The sequence below is a fragment of the Chaetura pelagica genome, unplaced genomic scaffold, assembly GCF_000747805.2.
Source record: "Chaetura pelagica isolate M959 unplaced genomic scaffold, ChaPel_1.0 scaffold130, whole genome shotgun sequence".
Classification (NCBI taxonomy): domain Eukaryota; kingdom Metazoa; phylum Chordata; class Aves; order Apodiformes; family Apodidae; genus Chaetura; species Chaetura pelagica.
In genome coordinates this window covers 1005553-1022041 of record NW_009951915.1, presented here as the reverse complement: position 1 = coordinate 1022041, position 16489 = coordinate 1005553, and the positions used below count along the sequence as shown (strand labels likewise).

Genomic DNA, 16489 nt, shown 5'->3' with positions numbered 1-16489 from the left:
CCTGTTACATGCCATTCATCTGTAAAAGTGTGCTGCTGCTTTTTTTAAGTAATCATTGCTTCAGCTCAAAGGGTAGGGAAGACCCAGATCTTCATGACAGATAATTTTTTTAATATAAGATGTCTTAAAGACTTGAGCCTGTAATTAACTGAATAAACTAATATATTAATATTTCTTGGTTTGTGGGCAATATTTTTTCTACAGCTTCCTTACTTTTATAAGTGGCTCAAAATAATCAAGTGAAATCCAGATGTTTTTGAGTCAAGGGTCATCTAATTTCCTCACAGAATTTACCTAAGTGTGTGGAAAATAACAAGGTAGCAACATAAAGTTTTTCTCTACTGCACAAGTAGCTCTTATTGCCTTCTTAAAAACTATGTGCTTAAAAATATATGGGCTTTTTTAAGTATGAAGCTTCATTACACTTCTGTGAAAGATTTTTGGTTTTGTTTTGCTTGGAAGGGATTTTAAACTGGATTCCTATTTCTGAAGAGCTGAACAGCACTAACTTTTGGAATAGGGCTTGTCTTTACTTATACAAGCAGTTAAGTGTCTGCTGACTGAAATGGAACATCTGTGCTTTAGTACCCTGAAAAAATAGTTGGTTATTTGCAGTAACTGTTACTCCAAAAGGTGTTCTCTAAAGGGAATCTGTGACCTCTTCTGTGATTCTTTTACATTTTGTAAAAATGGATTAGCTGCTGCCATGTCCTGGACAGGATGGGGTGGCAGAGGGGACGTATGTGCACTGGTTGAGGTTTATTGTATAAGACACCAGGGTCTTAAACCCCTTAGGAGGTACAAGGAGAGTCAAATTGTAGGGAAGTTGAGAGATGAGAACAGAAGCTTAAGGTTAGAATGCAAAAAAAGTAATCTTAGCCAGAATATACACTGCTAGTAGGTAGATCAAACAATACAAGTTAACCATCACAATGTTAGCAACTTGCTTATTACTAAGCTTTGTACTAGGCCTAGAACATGAATTACTGATTTTTAAAGGATTCTAGAGTCTTTAAATTTAAAACTTAACAGTGAACAATTGCTGCTTAACACCTTCTAGTTGTTTGCCCCCTCCCTGGAGGTGTTCAAGGCCAGGTTGGATGCTTGTGCAGCCTGGTCTAGCAGGTAGGTTGGAACCTGATGAGCTTTAAGGCCCCTTCCAAACTTAACCACTCTGATTCTACTATTAAGTGCACTAATAAAGACAATCAATGAGTTAATATCTCTCACCCTTGTCCATCAGAGCTGGATGTCCCTGAGTGGGTCTTAATCCTTGAGAATTAGTCTCTCTGGCACGTGTCCTTGCTGGAGAGGAGAAGGTCCAGCAACCTTCTGGGAAAGTGTACAGGAGTCTCCCAATCTGAGATGGGACCAAGCTTTTATAGAATAAAGTGGATCGACTGCTGTCATTGAACACTTTAGCTGTACCTCCAACATCTCTCATTGGAGAATAAAAGGAAAACAGTAGAAAAACCATGAAGGCCCTGTTCCCACCAAGCAAACTCTTTTGTTTATCTGTTCATTCTTACTTTATCTCCATTTCAGGCATGGTTGTGCCTGGACTGGGCTCCGTGTTCTTCAATACTAGAGAGCAGCTGGTGTTGTGAACATCAACTTGGCTTCTGTTTGTACCTTTCAAGGTTCTTACCAGCTCAGAGCTTTCTAGGCCTTTCCCTTTCTCATGGGAACCTTTCCACTCCTAGGCCTGGGCCTGCAAAACTGAGAGACAAAAAGCAGTTGAATCACAGAGGGAAACTGAGGCAGGCATGGCCCCTCTCCAGCTTTGTGAAGTGCTCTCAGGGTACATTTAGCTACATATTCCTATCTCATGTGTGGGATGCAAGCATCCCAAAAGTGGGTATTTTTGGCAGGAAATCAATGTCATGGTACATGCATCTTCATAAAAGGAGCCAAATGTGTCAGAGAACATATATTTTCTATATTATCCAGTTTCTTTTAAAGGAAAAAAAAAACAACATGCAGCTCTGTCTTTGCTTTCCCAGAGGTATCACACCCCACCTCGGTCACGATCGTGTTCAGAATCTGATGATGATGAGAGCAGTGAGACCCCTCCTCACTGGAAGGAGGAAATGCAGAGGTTACGGACATACAGACCACCCAGTGGAGAGAAGTGGAGTAAAGGAGATAAGTAAGATCCTCACAAAAAATTTTAAACATCTTGGTTTTTGACTCAAAGTTCCGTAGATGTGCCATGTCATTCCTGTATAAAAATAAGTATCTTTGTGGTTAGCACATTCCATTGAAATTCCAAAAGTGGAACACTTTCTGAAAACCTTTCTGCTTTGCTAATGTGACACCAGGTGAACACACTCTGAAAAGTGTCACAAGGTCAGGAGGGTTGTTTCTGATGGTGCCATTTTGGCTACTCATGTAAGAAGTAACATGTTGTCCAGTTTCCTGTTGCTTTCCACAGAGCGAGTCATGCCATTCCTGTAGCCTCAAACTTGGTTATATTGTGTCTTTGGATACGAAATCAGACCATTGAATCCACCAATCCTAGATTGTTTTAATGCCATGTTCTTTCTGCAAGCTTTGTGGGGGAAGCTAGTTCTCCAGAATTCCTTATACCTTGGTGATAAAGAGGAGCTTCTATCACATTACGATAGATAACTTCAGAAGGAAAACTGAAGAATATTATATATAATAATTATTTAATAATTACTAATAATTGAATACTGTTTCTGATAGGTCTTTTTAATATACTATGTTCAGTATATTTCTGTATTGCAGCATATCAGCTTAATACTAAATAAGATGGAGTTTTAATATTTATATTTAAATGTGTTTAAGAATTCTGTAGTTTAAGAGGTGATAGTCCTGTGGACTAGGGTAGTTAAAACATTAAATCTCTTTACACAGGTTCTAAAACATACAAAATTTGCTCTTGTTGGCCAATTAATTTCTTATAGAGAAGCTCTCTTGATAGTGGTGTAATTCCCTCTATCCATCTATTCAGAGGAGTGCAACAAGCTCAGTCACAACACAATTCTCGTCCAGTAAAGTGGGGGGTGTGTGTATGTTAATTCATTTTTTTTTTAAATTAATTGCATTGGAAATGGGATACATCATTTACCTGAAGCTTTTAAAGAATTTCCACTGAGCTTGGGGCTTGTTTGTTCTAGGTTGAGTGACCCATGTACAAGCAGATGGGATGAAAGAAGTGCATCCCGGAGATCAAGGTCTTGGTCACATAACGGTTATTCTGATCTAAGTACTGCCAGATATTCTAGCCATCACAAAAAGCACAGGAAAGAGAAAAAGAAGGTGAAACACAAAAAGAAATCTAAAAAGCAGAAACATTTCAAGAAACACAAGCAAACGAAAAAAAAGAAAACATCAGCCTCATCAGATGTAGAATCCTCTCATTCCTTCCTTAGGAGGAGAAAATCATCTTGTGATCATGAGAGGAAATCTCGTTCTTCTTCACTGTCTTCTAGACATTCATCCAAAAGAGACTGGTCTAAATCTGATAAGGAAGATCAGAGCTCATCAACCTTATCAAGCAGAGGGACTCGATCATACTACAGGTCCAGGTCCAGATCCAGATCTAGGTCTAAATCAAGATCTTATTCCCGGAAAAGTTCTAGATCAAGATCAGCTTCTAAATCGTCACGTTCTCGAAGTAGGTCAAGGTCAAGTTCTAACCCTAGGCATCAAAAGACAGTTTCCAATTCTCCACGCAAGGTTTCAACACGGTTAAATGAAAATAAGCTGAACAAGACTGCTGAGCCTCTAAGAGCAGTTATACTCCCAAGTGAAAAAGTTGTCATACCACCACCAGTTGTCCCGGAAAACCTCCCTGTTATTCCCTTAAGTGATAGTCCACCTCCTTCAAGGTGGAAACCTGGGCAGAAACCATGGAAGCCATCTTATGAACGAATTCAGGAAATGAAAGCAAAAACGACCCATTTAATACCCACACAAGCTAATTACAGTTTAGTGGTCATTAAAGAGGCAAATGCTTCTTCCTCATGTCGCACGCGACAGAGGAGTTCAGAGAGCGACCGAAGCGGTTATTCCAAATACCGTAGCGACAGAAGCTCAGAGAGTTGGCCCAGATCAAGAAGCAGATCCTCTCAAAGTAGGTCATACTCAAGATCTTATACAAGATCTAGAAGTCCATCAAGCTCTAGGACAAAGTCCCATTCTTCTGGCAGGTCACCATCACCAAACAAATACCTCAGCGACAGGTCAGGTTATAGCGAGTCAACGACTTATTATTCCCTCAGTGATGATGATAGGCACAGAAACAAAAGGAAGTCCACATCAAGTGATCAAAAAGCTGGGTCTCTGAAGCTGAGGCAAGAAACAAGCTCTGAAAGTACTCTCCCTTATAAGTGTACAAAAGAGTACGATGAGTCTTCTCAAGGATTGAAAGAGAGTGACAGTTTATCATCTTCAGACTTCTCTACCGACAGCGAGCGTTCTCCCAAAGTGAAAGGAGTCCAAGAAAAAGAAGGTCGTTTTCAATTAGGTGGAGATATTCAGAAAGAGGATAAAAATAGCTTAAGTTCTGAGAGAGGGGAGGAGAAGCCCCAGTGTGAGCGGGGTTCTGATCATGCTAAAAAGAAAGCGGCCAAGGAGAAATCTTCTGAGCAGCCTAGAGGTGGTGCAAAAACTAAACGAAAATCCTATTCAGGTAGTAAATGGGACTCAGAATCGAATTCTGAAAGAGGGGAGGCAAGGCTTAATAGGGCAGATTCCAGACCTTCCTCTAGTAAAGAAGAAGGAGAAGCCACATCAGGATCTGACACAGAGCTCAGTGTTACTAAAAGGATAAAAAAATCAAATTCTTCAGGTTTTCTGGATTCTGATTGCACGTGGAAGACTAGCAAACACTTGTCATCTTCTGAATCTGAGAGTTGTTCTTCTAGCTCAACAAATGTGAGAGGAAAGTCCAAAAAACACAAACATGGATCAAAAAAAACTCTCAAAAAATCACATTCCAAAAAAGCAAAAGAAAAATCCAAAGGGAAAAATGAGAAGAAACACAAAGTTCAGAAAAGAAAAGAAATGTTTCATTGGCAGCCCCCCTTGGAGTTTGGTGAAGAGGATGATGATGATGAGATAAATGAAAAGCCAGTTACGAAGGATGATAAAAAAGAAAAGCAGCTTATCGTGGACATAAAGGATAAACAGGTTCATGAAAAGGATGAAATGGTTAAAGATAAAATGGGAAACAGTGAAAAGCCCAGTGTGGATGAAAACCTTTTAGGTAAAAGCACTACATGTGATGCCTCACCAGATCATAGCAGCCTGAATAAAGATAGCCTTGAAACAAATGCTTCAACCAGTATTGTAAACTCAGGAATAAATGTCACCCCTTGCAAGAACGAGATGAAACAAGCTGAAGAAAGTAACCAGAATGGATTGGAAGATGTTATTCAGACAGATGACAACATGGAGATTTGTACTCCAGATCGTAACTCGCCAGGGAAGGTTGACGTGGACATTTTGTCTCCTGTCATTCTCACTGCTAAACCTCAGGCTTTAAGTGCTAGTATAAACAAAGATTTACAGCATGAAACCCCCGAACAAGATGCTGTCAAACTAGGAAACAATTTTATAGATATTCTTACTATTAGAGAAGAAAAAGAAATGGGAAGGCAAGAAAATAACTCTGTCCCCATGTCTAGTGCTAAAGACTGTAGTTCAAAAAGTGAATTTACTGAAAACCCACAAAGCAATATGATAGATAACAAATGGAAGCCTTTGCAGGGCATTGGTAATCTACCACCAGCCTCAGTTAGTGCTGCCACAGAAGTTAAAAATGCAGCTTCAGCACCAGAGCCTAAACCAGCAGGTTTAAGAATTGAAATAAAAGCTAAAAATAAAGTAAGGCCTGGATCTCTGTTTGATGAGGTTAGAAAAACAGCAAGGCTAAATCGAAGGCCAAGGAACCAAGAAAGCTCCAGTGAGGAAGAATCTCCAAGCAGAGATGACAGCAGCCCGTCCAGGAGTCTCAGCAGGTCACGAAGTAAATCTGAATCTAAATCCAGGCACAGAACAAGGTCCCTGTCTTACAGTCACTCAAGAAGTCGATCCCGAAGTTCTACATCTTCCTACAGGTAAGAAGCTTGTGCTGTTCCCACAGCCCACCCTGTTACCTTGAATGCTTTGCTGAGTGCTGTTGAAGAGGGTCCAGAGGAGGCCATGAAAATGATCCGTGGGCTGGAGCAGCTCTGCTCTGGAGCCAGGCTGGGAGAGTTGGGGTTGTTCAGCCTGGAGAAGACAAGGCTCCAGAGAGACCTTAGAGCACCTTCCAGTGCCTGAAGGGGCTACAGGAAAGCTGGGGAGGGGCTTTTCATCAGAGAAGACAGTGATAGGACAAGGGGTAATGGTTTTAAATTGGAAGAAGGGACATTTAGGTTAGACATCAGGAAGAAATTCTTCACTATGAGAATAGTAAGGTGCTGGGACAGGTTGCCCAGGGAGGTTTAGGAAGCCTCTTCCCTGGAGGTGTTGAAGGCCAGGTTGGATGAGGCTTGTGCAGCCTGGTCTGGTGGGTTGTGTCCCTGCTCATGGCAGGGAGGTTGGAACCTGATGATCTTTCAGGTCCTTTCCAACCTTCAGCATTCTATGATTCCACAAAATTTTCAGGGCATGTTTTTCTTTTTCAACCCATGTTTTTCTTTCAAACATCACTGTATCATGTAGCAAGTATGGAATCAATATTTAACTTCAAAGTTAAAGCCTTATAATACTTCAGTGTCCTATTTTCTGCTGCTCTGCTCTTCAGTTGTGTTCTGTCTGGTGCTTTTCAAAGTTATTCAATGATTGTAGGTCAAGAAGCTCTACAAGAAGCCGAAGCAGAGGGTGGTACAGTCGAGACTGGTCCAGAAGTCGAAGTAGTTCTTACCACAGTTACAAGAGTCGCAGGTAAGTTTCTCTGACTGTGTTTGGTGTGTACTGTAGTGTGCACTGTTTGGCAGCGTTGGGTTGTACTGTAAAAGCAGCACATTAGGTACAGCTCTCTGCTGCTTCAGCCTCTGAACTTCAAAGTTGCTTTGCAGTGCAAGTTGGAATAGTCAGATTTCAAGATTTTGGTACTGAAAAAGTAACATTCTTTAGTGTTTTGTAGTATGGATAAGGAATTCTGAGGAAAACACCTTCCTCTCCTCTCACTCCCACTCTCCCCCTGCTCCCCAGCACTTGTTTAACTTCAAATGTCTGGGTTTTTTTGTTTTCTCAGTCGAACCTACAGTAGAAGTAGATCCAGAAGTAGCTCTTACGGTCATCACAGTCGATCCAGGTATGGATTATGATTTTGTACCAACTCTGCAAAAAATGTACTTGTATAAAAATACCTTAGTATAAGACTCTCTCTTTATGATGCTTATAATATGATCCCAACTTGAATCAAAGCAGAATCAGCCTAAGGCACGTGTAAAAGCTGGAAGTAACCAAATCATCCTGGCAGCTAACAAAGAGTGAACACCTTTTCTTTGATAGTTGAAATAAAATCAGGTTATAAATGGTGTCATTTTGTTACTTGTTTTCAGAAGTGCAGGCAAACAGGGGTTTTATTGCATCTACAGTTTGTAGAGAAAGCACAAAGCTTTAATTTACCAAGCACTTTATTTTCATTTTGTTTTTCTAGATGAATGTCACTTTTACTTTTGTTTTGAGGAGACCTGTTCTTGTATTTCAACTCTCATAAAACATAGAATTATTCTATTGGCCGCGTCCCTGAAAAGTAATGTTATGTAGTCACTCATCTCTGTATATAAATGTTTTTAAATCATAGATTTTAACATAAATAGTGTTTTAGACAAGAAATTGTACATTTACAGTTACTTTCTTCTCCCTTTAAAGTAGGTCATACACGTATGATAGTTATTACAGCAGAAGTCGCAGCAGAAGTAAAAGGAGTGACAGTTATCGAAGGTCTAGAAGTTATGACAGGAGATACAGGTACGTTTTTGACACTGTATTCATGCAAAAGAATTTCCTAAATACATACTTAGGGTGTACATGAAGACTAATGCTTATTTGTTTTTCCCTCAAACCCCCCATTGTTTCCAAAAGTAATAATTAAAAAGAATTATGATTAGAGCAAGGGTGTGAGTGAGGAAATCAGAATTTCTGACATACTGAACTTGAGGATGGGGAATTAATTGTATGTATGCATTCAAAATAAGCATGTTTGGGTTTTTTAAAATAATTTTCATTGTTTCTTAAAAGCTATAGTGAACTAGATCTCAGGCTTAAAATCAAGTGCCCTGTTATGGATTAAAAACCTGGTATGCAAAGAATCCCATTGGATGCTAAATTCTTTTTGGTTAGACTGCAAAAGTGGATTTGAAAGAAATAGCTGGAAGGGAAATTAAAAATTGCAATGCTATCCAAAATTAATGTTTTAACTTCCTAGAACATATTTTGAAAGAGCATTTTATCTGCAAGTCCAATGTGCTTCAGATGATTTTAGGAGAAATTTTATTCTACTCAGTCCAGGGGAATTACGTAGGTGTAAGTGAGAAGGTGTCACAAAGCCCAGAAGTGGAATGATGGGGGGGATGGGGGAGTTTATATATAATATCAGTGATTATTTGTTTTGAACCTTGTAATATGTCCCACGTTAGTCAGTGATAAATCAGTCAGGTCTCTAAGACTACTGTAAATTTTCATCCTCTGCTGTCCTTGTACTCATTTTTTCACAACTTTGTAGCAAAAAGGACTTTTACCTATTTCCCCATCTAGTTCTGACAGTAAGACAACTTTCATCCTGTGTTTGAGAGGAAATGATGGAGATGAACCAAGAGTGTGGAAATAAACTCACCAATTCATTGTTTTTGGATGTTGGGAAGCTTCAGAGAAACAAGGATTGGATTAGGTTATGCTCAGGTTTCATTTAGAAACTTTCCTCACAGGAACAAGGCTAGAAAATCTGTAATGAAAGTTTATTCTGTCTAATTTGAGTGTGTCCTGTGGCTTGTCTGAAACCATCTGGACTCTTGTCTTGATGCTTGGCCAGGTGCTGAGCTTGGAATTCTGCTGGTTAAGCCAAAACATTTTCATCTACAACTTCCACTCAGCAGTCACACACTCCTGTTGCTGTTAAGGGGCCTGATTCTTCGGCTGTTTCTTCAAACAAAAAAATTGCAGTGTAGAAAGCAAGGATTTGCGAAATTATCTGAGTTGAGAAATGCTTGCAATATAAAATACTGGTTAGAATCTTGTCCATCTTGGCAGCGTTTTTACATGATGCAGTTTTGAAGTTCAAAATAATGATTTTTGAGGCATTTTCATCTTTTCTTTGTAGATCTTACGGCTCTGACAGCGAAAGTGATCGCAGTTACTCTAACACCAGTCCCAGTGGAAGCAGCAGATACCGCTGAAAACATGTCTTTGATGATGGAAACTGTGCTTAATCATTTTTTTTTCAGTGTTATGTTTAAAAACACCCTGTTGTGACAGTGTCCCAAGTGAAGTTGAAGGGTGTTTACTGAGTTAACTGAAACGTTGCTGTTTCACAGTGAACTCAACTGACTGTGCCCTCACAGAGGGAAGTAACTGAGCTCAACTGACTTTCATTTTTATGTCAAATGCTACTTTTACAAAATAGGAAAAAAAAACTCAACCCTCAAACAGTTTTATTTCCTTGAATTGCATTTTCCAAGCCATGAATGACACTTAGGTGAATTTGCTGCCACCACTTCTCTGGGTGCAGCCATCAGGGCTGTCTTTCAAGTTGTTAAAACACCTTAGGGCTTTCTGCCTGTTCCTGCTAAATCTCTGCTAGCAACTGTACAACTGTGAAGAAAAAACTTCTTACAAAGGCAGCCATTTCTGGTGTATTAAAATGCTTTTTGTAAATGCTGGAAGATGGGCTCCCTGCTGTCTTGTATGTGAATTATTGCATAAATACAGTATTTACACAACATCTGGGTGATGAAAACAAAGACTGCCACTCTGTCTTAATCCTGGGAATTATCACACTGACAAGCAGTGAGCAAAAGTGTGATGAAGGAGTTTCAATCACAATCTCCAACTTGTCTAAACTTCTGTGTTTCAAATGGAATTTTGTGATAAACAGCAATGTTCTGAAGAGTCTAAAAAAAAAAGTGTTTCTAAACACTTTTTGCAGTTAATTTTGATTCATATTACAGTGCTTGGCATACTCAGGCACATTTTGAAGTTGTGTGTTGTAAACTGTTGAGTATATCATGAGTTTGTTCAAAGCACTTTTTTAAACCTTAATGTAATGATAGTTGTTGTTTGTTTTTTTTTGAGAAAACAAACCATAATGGTTCCTTTATAAAATGACTGTAGATGTATCCCACTTACTACAGGGAATATCAGATATTGATACTGCAGATATTGATCTATATATTATTAAAGTGATACAAAAAAAGAAAATACTGTATGCCTGATGAAAAAGCATGGACAATACTTTAAAGTTTAATACCAAAAAATGATGCCATGTTCCAGGTAAATGGATTGCAAAAAAAACCAACAAACCCAACCCATAGAATTAAGCTGAAGAGCGTTGAGTAATTTTTGGAATATTCTGAGTTGATTTTTTAAAGAATTTGTAAAGTTTTTTTTCAGTGTTTGCAAACTTCAGAAACAGTTTTAATGGCATTATGAGACCTGGAAAGGGGGGTCTGTGCTGAAAAAACAGACTGACTTAGCTTGATTAGAGCTAATTAGTACTGTTGTATTATAACAGTTTTCATTACTGACTTTCTGTAATACCTTGACATGTTTTCATTTTCTCAAATGTTTTCAAATATTGAAAATGATGATTTTTTTTAAGTCTCATCAGGACCCAACAGCTTTGAAAATTAAAAGTGGTGATTTCTTGCTTAGATGCCAGTTCATCTTGTCTCTTTTGGCTGAATTAAGCTCTCCAAAATTAGCTTTTTGGTACTTCTGAAACGTGGAAGTTCAAAGATAGGTTTGAAGGCTGCAGTGATGCCCTCCATTTCTGTCCATGAGTAAGACATTTGGACACAGGTTCCTAAAACTAATTGGTCATACAGATGTTTCACTTTCTAGAAGAATCCAAAATTCTGGATTTCCTACTCTTGTAGTTCAATGAAGAAGTATGTTCATGTAACCCTTTCAAATCAGTATTTTGGAAGCTGCTTATGCTTTTTAAGTACATTTATTCCTCAAGTCCGTATACACTTCTGGACACATCTCTAACAGTAGCAGCTATTTCAGAGTTCTGAACAAATATTTCCTTGCTAACTCAAGGTAATGTTTGTTGTAGTTCAACCTGTTTTTTTCCCTTGCTGAGAAAATAGAGCTAGTAGGCTAGTGGTGTAACAAAATATACTAATACAAACATTGCCATATAATACTTATTAGAGAGAAAATTCCTCCAGAATCAGACATTTATCATATCTTGTATCTGAGTTGACTTTTTAAGGTAAAGGTAATAGAATCAATTAATTGTAGTTGCCTAAAACTACTGCAGTGTCACTGATGTCTGTTTCAAATCCTGAATTCAAGCCTTGTAAAGCAATTTCATCTGGTAGATGGTTCAGGGAGGGATGTGATGGCAGGACAGAGGGGAGTATTTTTATTTAGTGAAGTTATGAAATTGTGCTTTGGATAAGAAATGCACCCCTGAGCTCATTTTCTATTCTCTATGTTTTTGCAATTTTGTTATTCAAAAATAGTTGCTGTTTGTAAAATAAACTTTTGTACATATCTGCAGATGCTGTTTTCTCTACATCTGGAAAAAGCTGTGGCTGCTTCAGGGAAACAAGCAGGAAAACTAAAAATCTCCTTCAATTTCTACATCAGCTTTTATCCCTTTCAAGGCTACACACAAGATGCTTTTCTTTTTTCTGACCTACGTGGAGCCTGATCCCTCAGCACAGCTGGGCTGGGCTTACAAAATAGTTATTGGAGGGGCAAATGGTTTGAAATTTCCATGTGATTTGAGGTTGTCACCATTTTCTCAAGATGCACAAAAAGTTCCTGTCCTGTGTGAGAAGCTGCACTTCCCAGATCTACATGGAAATCCCCCAATGGGCTGAATTTTAACTGCTTTGCTAAATATTCTTTCCCAAATACACATTCCCACATCGTTTCTGTAACATACTGGAAATGTGGTATTAGTGCAAGTCAGCAGATGTGATGGCTCAGCAGTCTAATCTATTAGTCTGTTAGACCTTCTGTTGCAGAAAAAAAAAAATTGGTTTTGTTGAAAAATGCTGGCTTTTTCCTAGTGGGAATGCTGGTTCCTGGAGTTTGTTTAAGGTGAAGAGGAAAAGTGGAAGGTTTCCTTGTTGAATTATCTTCAGCCTGAGCCAGTTAACCTGGCATTTCCCAGACGTGGGAACACTGCCTTTGAGGAGGAAGCACAAGAAATCCTAGGCAGGAAAAGTAGGAACTCTAGGGACTATGTGCTGTATTTTTTTAGGCAAAAGTTAAGTGTAATTTGAGGTAGAGGGAGACTCAGTGGCTGCCTCAGGGTCATCAGACACACAGCAGCGGAAGAACCTTCACACAAAGTGTTGCGCTGCAGCATGAAAGAGTCTGCCTGTCTTTTAAACAAAACAATCTTGGGTTTTTGTGCATAAAACCCCTCCATCTTCTGTTCAGAAGTCAAACATCAGGGGGAGGGGGCTGCTCTCGGGTGCTGAGGACCTGCTGCTGTCGAGGTCAAGCTGTCACCTTGAGCCCGAGTGCCGGGAGGAGGCTGGAGCTCACGGCGTTAAAAATAGAGCAGCTGACACCTGGTTATGTATTGCTCATTAGTGACAGTTTTCTGTTAAAATAAGCCTTAAACCCTGCAATGGAGTAAAGTTATTACACAAGTATAAGTGGTTTCATAAAAAAAATAATTGGGAGGGGCAACTTCTAAATAAGATTAGGTGTGGTCTTTGGTTGTTTTGGCAATAGAGTGCCCAGAATGTTGTGGTGGGGAACAGCAACCTTTTTGTCCCCAGCTGCAGGTGAGTGACTGAGCTTGTCTAGAATAAGACAATTTGAAATGAACCATCTGGCCATCAAACAACAAATACAGCACATATTTACAAAGCAACAGCATAAATGTCTGTCAGCGTGGGGAGGGATTTCCTTCCCACTGCATCACTTTGAAGCAAGGGCTGTTTGTGTCCTTGCACTGCGGGGCACGCAGCGTGCAAAGTGCTCTTTCAGGACATCACCAAGTATCTGACAGTGTATTAAATTTCTGTCGAGGGCTTTGTGTGGTTCGTGGTGATCATGCTTACAGTTTGGAGCAGAACACAGTATGTAGATGACCTTGAGCTGCACTCTGGAATCCATCTGGTGTGATTTCCAAACGGAACGCTGCCTGGGATTTAAATCGGGAGAAGATAAAGCTTTGCTTGTCCCACCCCTGCTCAGCATCCACATAAATACTTTAATTTCTATAATATAGTTGTGAAACAGTCATGCTTTTCCACCTGCTTTTAAAAGATATTAGCTGCTGAACTGTGGTAAGTTCACACTGTTTAAAAACTGTATAAATAATTAAAGGGACCCAGTCTTGAATTTAATAAAAGTCTATGTGACCCCCCTGAAGTAGATAGGATTGCATGGGTGCAATCAGTCTGTCAGTTTGGGATGTTGTGGGTTTTTCTTAATGAAGGTGGCATTTCAGAGTGACAGTGGGGTGGGCATTAATTTGGTGTTAATTGGTATTTCTGCTGTGACGAGTATCTGCCCTTGAAAAGAGCATGGTGCAGCCCAAGAAATCCCCTGTCCTGACCCAATGGTCTGACATGGAGAGGGCTGAGCTCAATGCAGCTTGTGAACACTTGCAGCTCCCACCCTAGCATTATGTCCAAGTCTTAAGCTGCAAAATTCCTTGATTAATTCCTTAATTCAGGCAGGAAGGGGCTGCCCTTCCTCTTGGGCTTTCTTTTTCTTCCAGCTCATTGTGCACCCTCTGAAAGGACAAGGCAGAGTTTTCCCCTCTCCCACTGCCTCAGCCACCCAACCCATCACTTGGGCAACATCTGCATGACTTCTCCCTGATGCATTTTGGAAAATGAACCATGAAAAGGCTGAGGAGGATTGGGAAGGTCCTCAGGAATGGAAGGGGGTAAGGAGCTGATGGCTGTGCTTCCAGGGAGAAGCACCCCACTCTTGTGGGAATGTACTGGTGAGGGGATTCAATCGACAGAGCTTTTTGGGTCGTCAAGTGCTGGTTGAAGAAAAACTGTTTAAGTAAATATGAAGAAGTCCATTCTATTGAGAGCACTGGACATTTGGTGTAAGAAAAGCTTTTTCTCTTAAATTAATGTAGCTTTGTGGAGTTTGTATATTTGCTGTCTCTGAGCTTCAAGGGAGGAGGAGGCAAGTGCTTCCCTGGCAAACCCCCACCCTCAGTGTCCTCTTGATGTGGCCAAACCAGTGAGGTCCTAGAATAAAAGTAACACGTCGGTGGTCATAACCAAGTTGCAGATGCACAAAAGAAGGAAAAAGCAAGAGGACAAACCCAGGATCCTTTCTCAGTCAGCAGGCATTTGCAACAGCTGCGTGTGAACCACTGCACTGAATAATGGCTGTGGGAAGCAGCTGGGGGTGGCTTTTAAAATCCCTTTATGCTTCTGAGGTCAGAGGACCACAGAATGGTTTGGGTTGGAAGGGAGCTTAAAGATCATCCAGTTCCAACCCCCCTGCATGGGCAGGGACACCTCCCACCAGGCCAGGCTGCTCCAAGCCCCATCCAACCTGCCCTTCAACACTGCCAGGGATGGGGCAGCCACAGCTTCCCTGGGCAACCTGGGCCAGGGTCTCACCACTCTCACACTCCAGAATTTCTTCCCAATGTCCAACCTAAACCTAACCTTTCTAGGGCTGGCTTCCACCTTTTAAAGAAATAACATTGGGGCTGGGAAAGTAGGTTTTTTTTCTGCTGTATTGTGTTATTTCATTGAGTGTCTGATTTTGAGAGAAGTAGTTGGTGAAATGGTCACTTCATTTCACTTGTTTTCACTGTCTTCCCTGCAGGGAGCAGCTGGGTCATGTGTCCACAGCCAGGGCTGACCCGGGATCCTCCACATCAGCTCCTCATGTCATCTGTGGTCACTGGGGTGGAGCAGCAGGGATGTGCTGGATATCTCGGGTACCACTGACTTTGCTTCAGCCCATGTCCTGAGGGTCTCTCCTCCTCAGATCTCACGTCTCTGTCACAGGTGGGTGTTCAGGTAAAAGTGCAACTTAGCAGTTTGATGGCAAAGTTCACTCTGTCATTTAATGCATGAGGGAAACATACAGAGGGGCTAGAATGATTTACACAGGGACTGGAGAAGCAAAAAGGTAAGGGAGACCCTCCCATTCAGTCAGGATGCTCAGACTGGACCTCCTTGCTCACTAAGCTTCTTGTAGAGGAGTCTGGGTGTGGCTGGATCCACTCCTGGTCCCAGACATTGTCAATGATTTAAGGCAAGGGAATTATATGTGTTTATAGCTAAAGGATCACAGGTGCACACAGGAGCCTTTGTAGAGCTTAGCTAAGATTTCAGAGTTTCATCCTGCTGGTTCCCACTTCACTTTCCTTCCGTCTGGGTGTCTGGTGCTAGTTTTGAAGTTTGAACCCCAGAGCAGACTCTCAGGCAGTGGATTTTATAAAAAAGAATTAATTGAATGGAGTGGTACAGCAGCAGGGTCAGCTGGAGCTGGGTGCTTCCAGAGGGGCTGACCCAAGCAGAGCCATCCCTAGGCAGTTGCACCCTTGCAGACTGACCACCCACCCCTCAGGTGATAGTTCTGTCCAGTAGGAATATTTGGTCTGGGGTCTTCTTGTTCCTCATTGGATTCCTTCAGTGCCTTCAGACTGGCTGTTCTTTTGTCTCGTTGCAGCTGTTGATGTTTGTAGCCTTGAAGCCTCCATATCTGCTGGTTTTTGCTGGCTCTGGAGGCTTTGTTGTGACTATAAATAGAGTGGGTGGCTGGCTTGAGCTGTGGGTTTATGGGATGTATTGGCTGGCTTGTAGTCAAATTGCATACAAGGGAGAGGGATGCCTGAGACTCCTCACACCCACATCTCACTGGTATCCACTGTGTCACTCTGCTCCTCTGTGGGGTTCCTGGGGAGGTTCCTGGTTTGGCCACAGCTCAGGAGGCATTTACATCCTCCCTGGAGAGGGACTTTTCACAAGGGGGTGTAGTGGCAGGACAAGGGGGAATGGCTATAAATTGGAAGAGGAGAGATTTATGTCAGACATTAGGAAGAAATGCACTGTGAGGATGGTTGAGACCCTGGCCCCGGGTGGCCAGGGAAGCTGTGGCTGCCCCATCCCTGGCAGTGTTGAAGGGCAGGTTGGATGGGGCTTGGAGCAGCCTGGGCTGGTGGGAGGTGTCCCAGTGGGTTGCAGGGAGGTGGGACTAGATGATTAAGCTCCCTTCCAACCCAAACCATTCCATGATTCTATGATCCTTTGGAGCCTGTACCTGCTGGTTTGGGGAAGGGGAGTCAAGTGCGTCTGTCACAGCTGGATATCCCAGATTCCACTGACTTTGCTTGGACCTGCAACTC

The 16489-nt window shown here is 41.2% G+C and overlaps 1 protein-coding gene across 1 annotated transcript in view; it reads left to right on the top strand.

The window, feature by feature from the left end:
• Nucleotides 1-9359, top strand: part of NKTR (natural killer cell triggering receptor) — a 41816-nt gene extending 32457 nt beyond the window's left edge. The window contains exons 11-16 of the mRNA XM_009994700.1: nucleotides 2004-2149; nucleotides 3144-6089; nucleotides 6805-6900; nucleotides 7214-7273; nucleotides 7837-7935; nucleotides 9284-9359. Of these exons, the coding sequence (XP_009993002.1) occupies nucleotides 2004-2149; nucleotides 3144-6089; nucleotides 6805-6900; nucleotides 7214-7273; nucleotides 7837-7935; nucleotides 9284-9359 (3423 nt within the window). The remainder of the gene's footprint in view (nucleotides 1-2003; nucleotides 2150-3143; nucleotides 6090-6804; nucleotides 6901-7213; nucleotides 7274-7836; nucleotides 7936-9283) is intronic.
• The last annotated feature ends 7130 nt before the right edge of the window (nucleotides 9360-16489 follow it).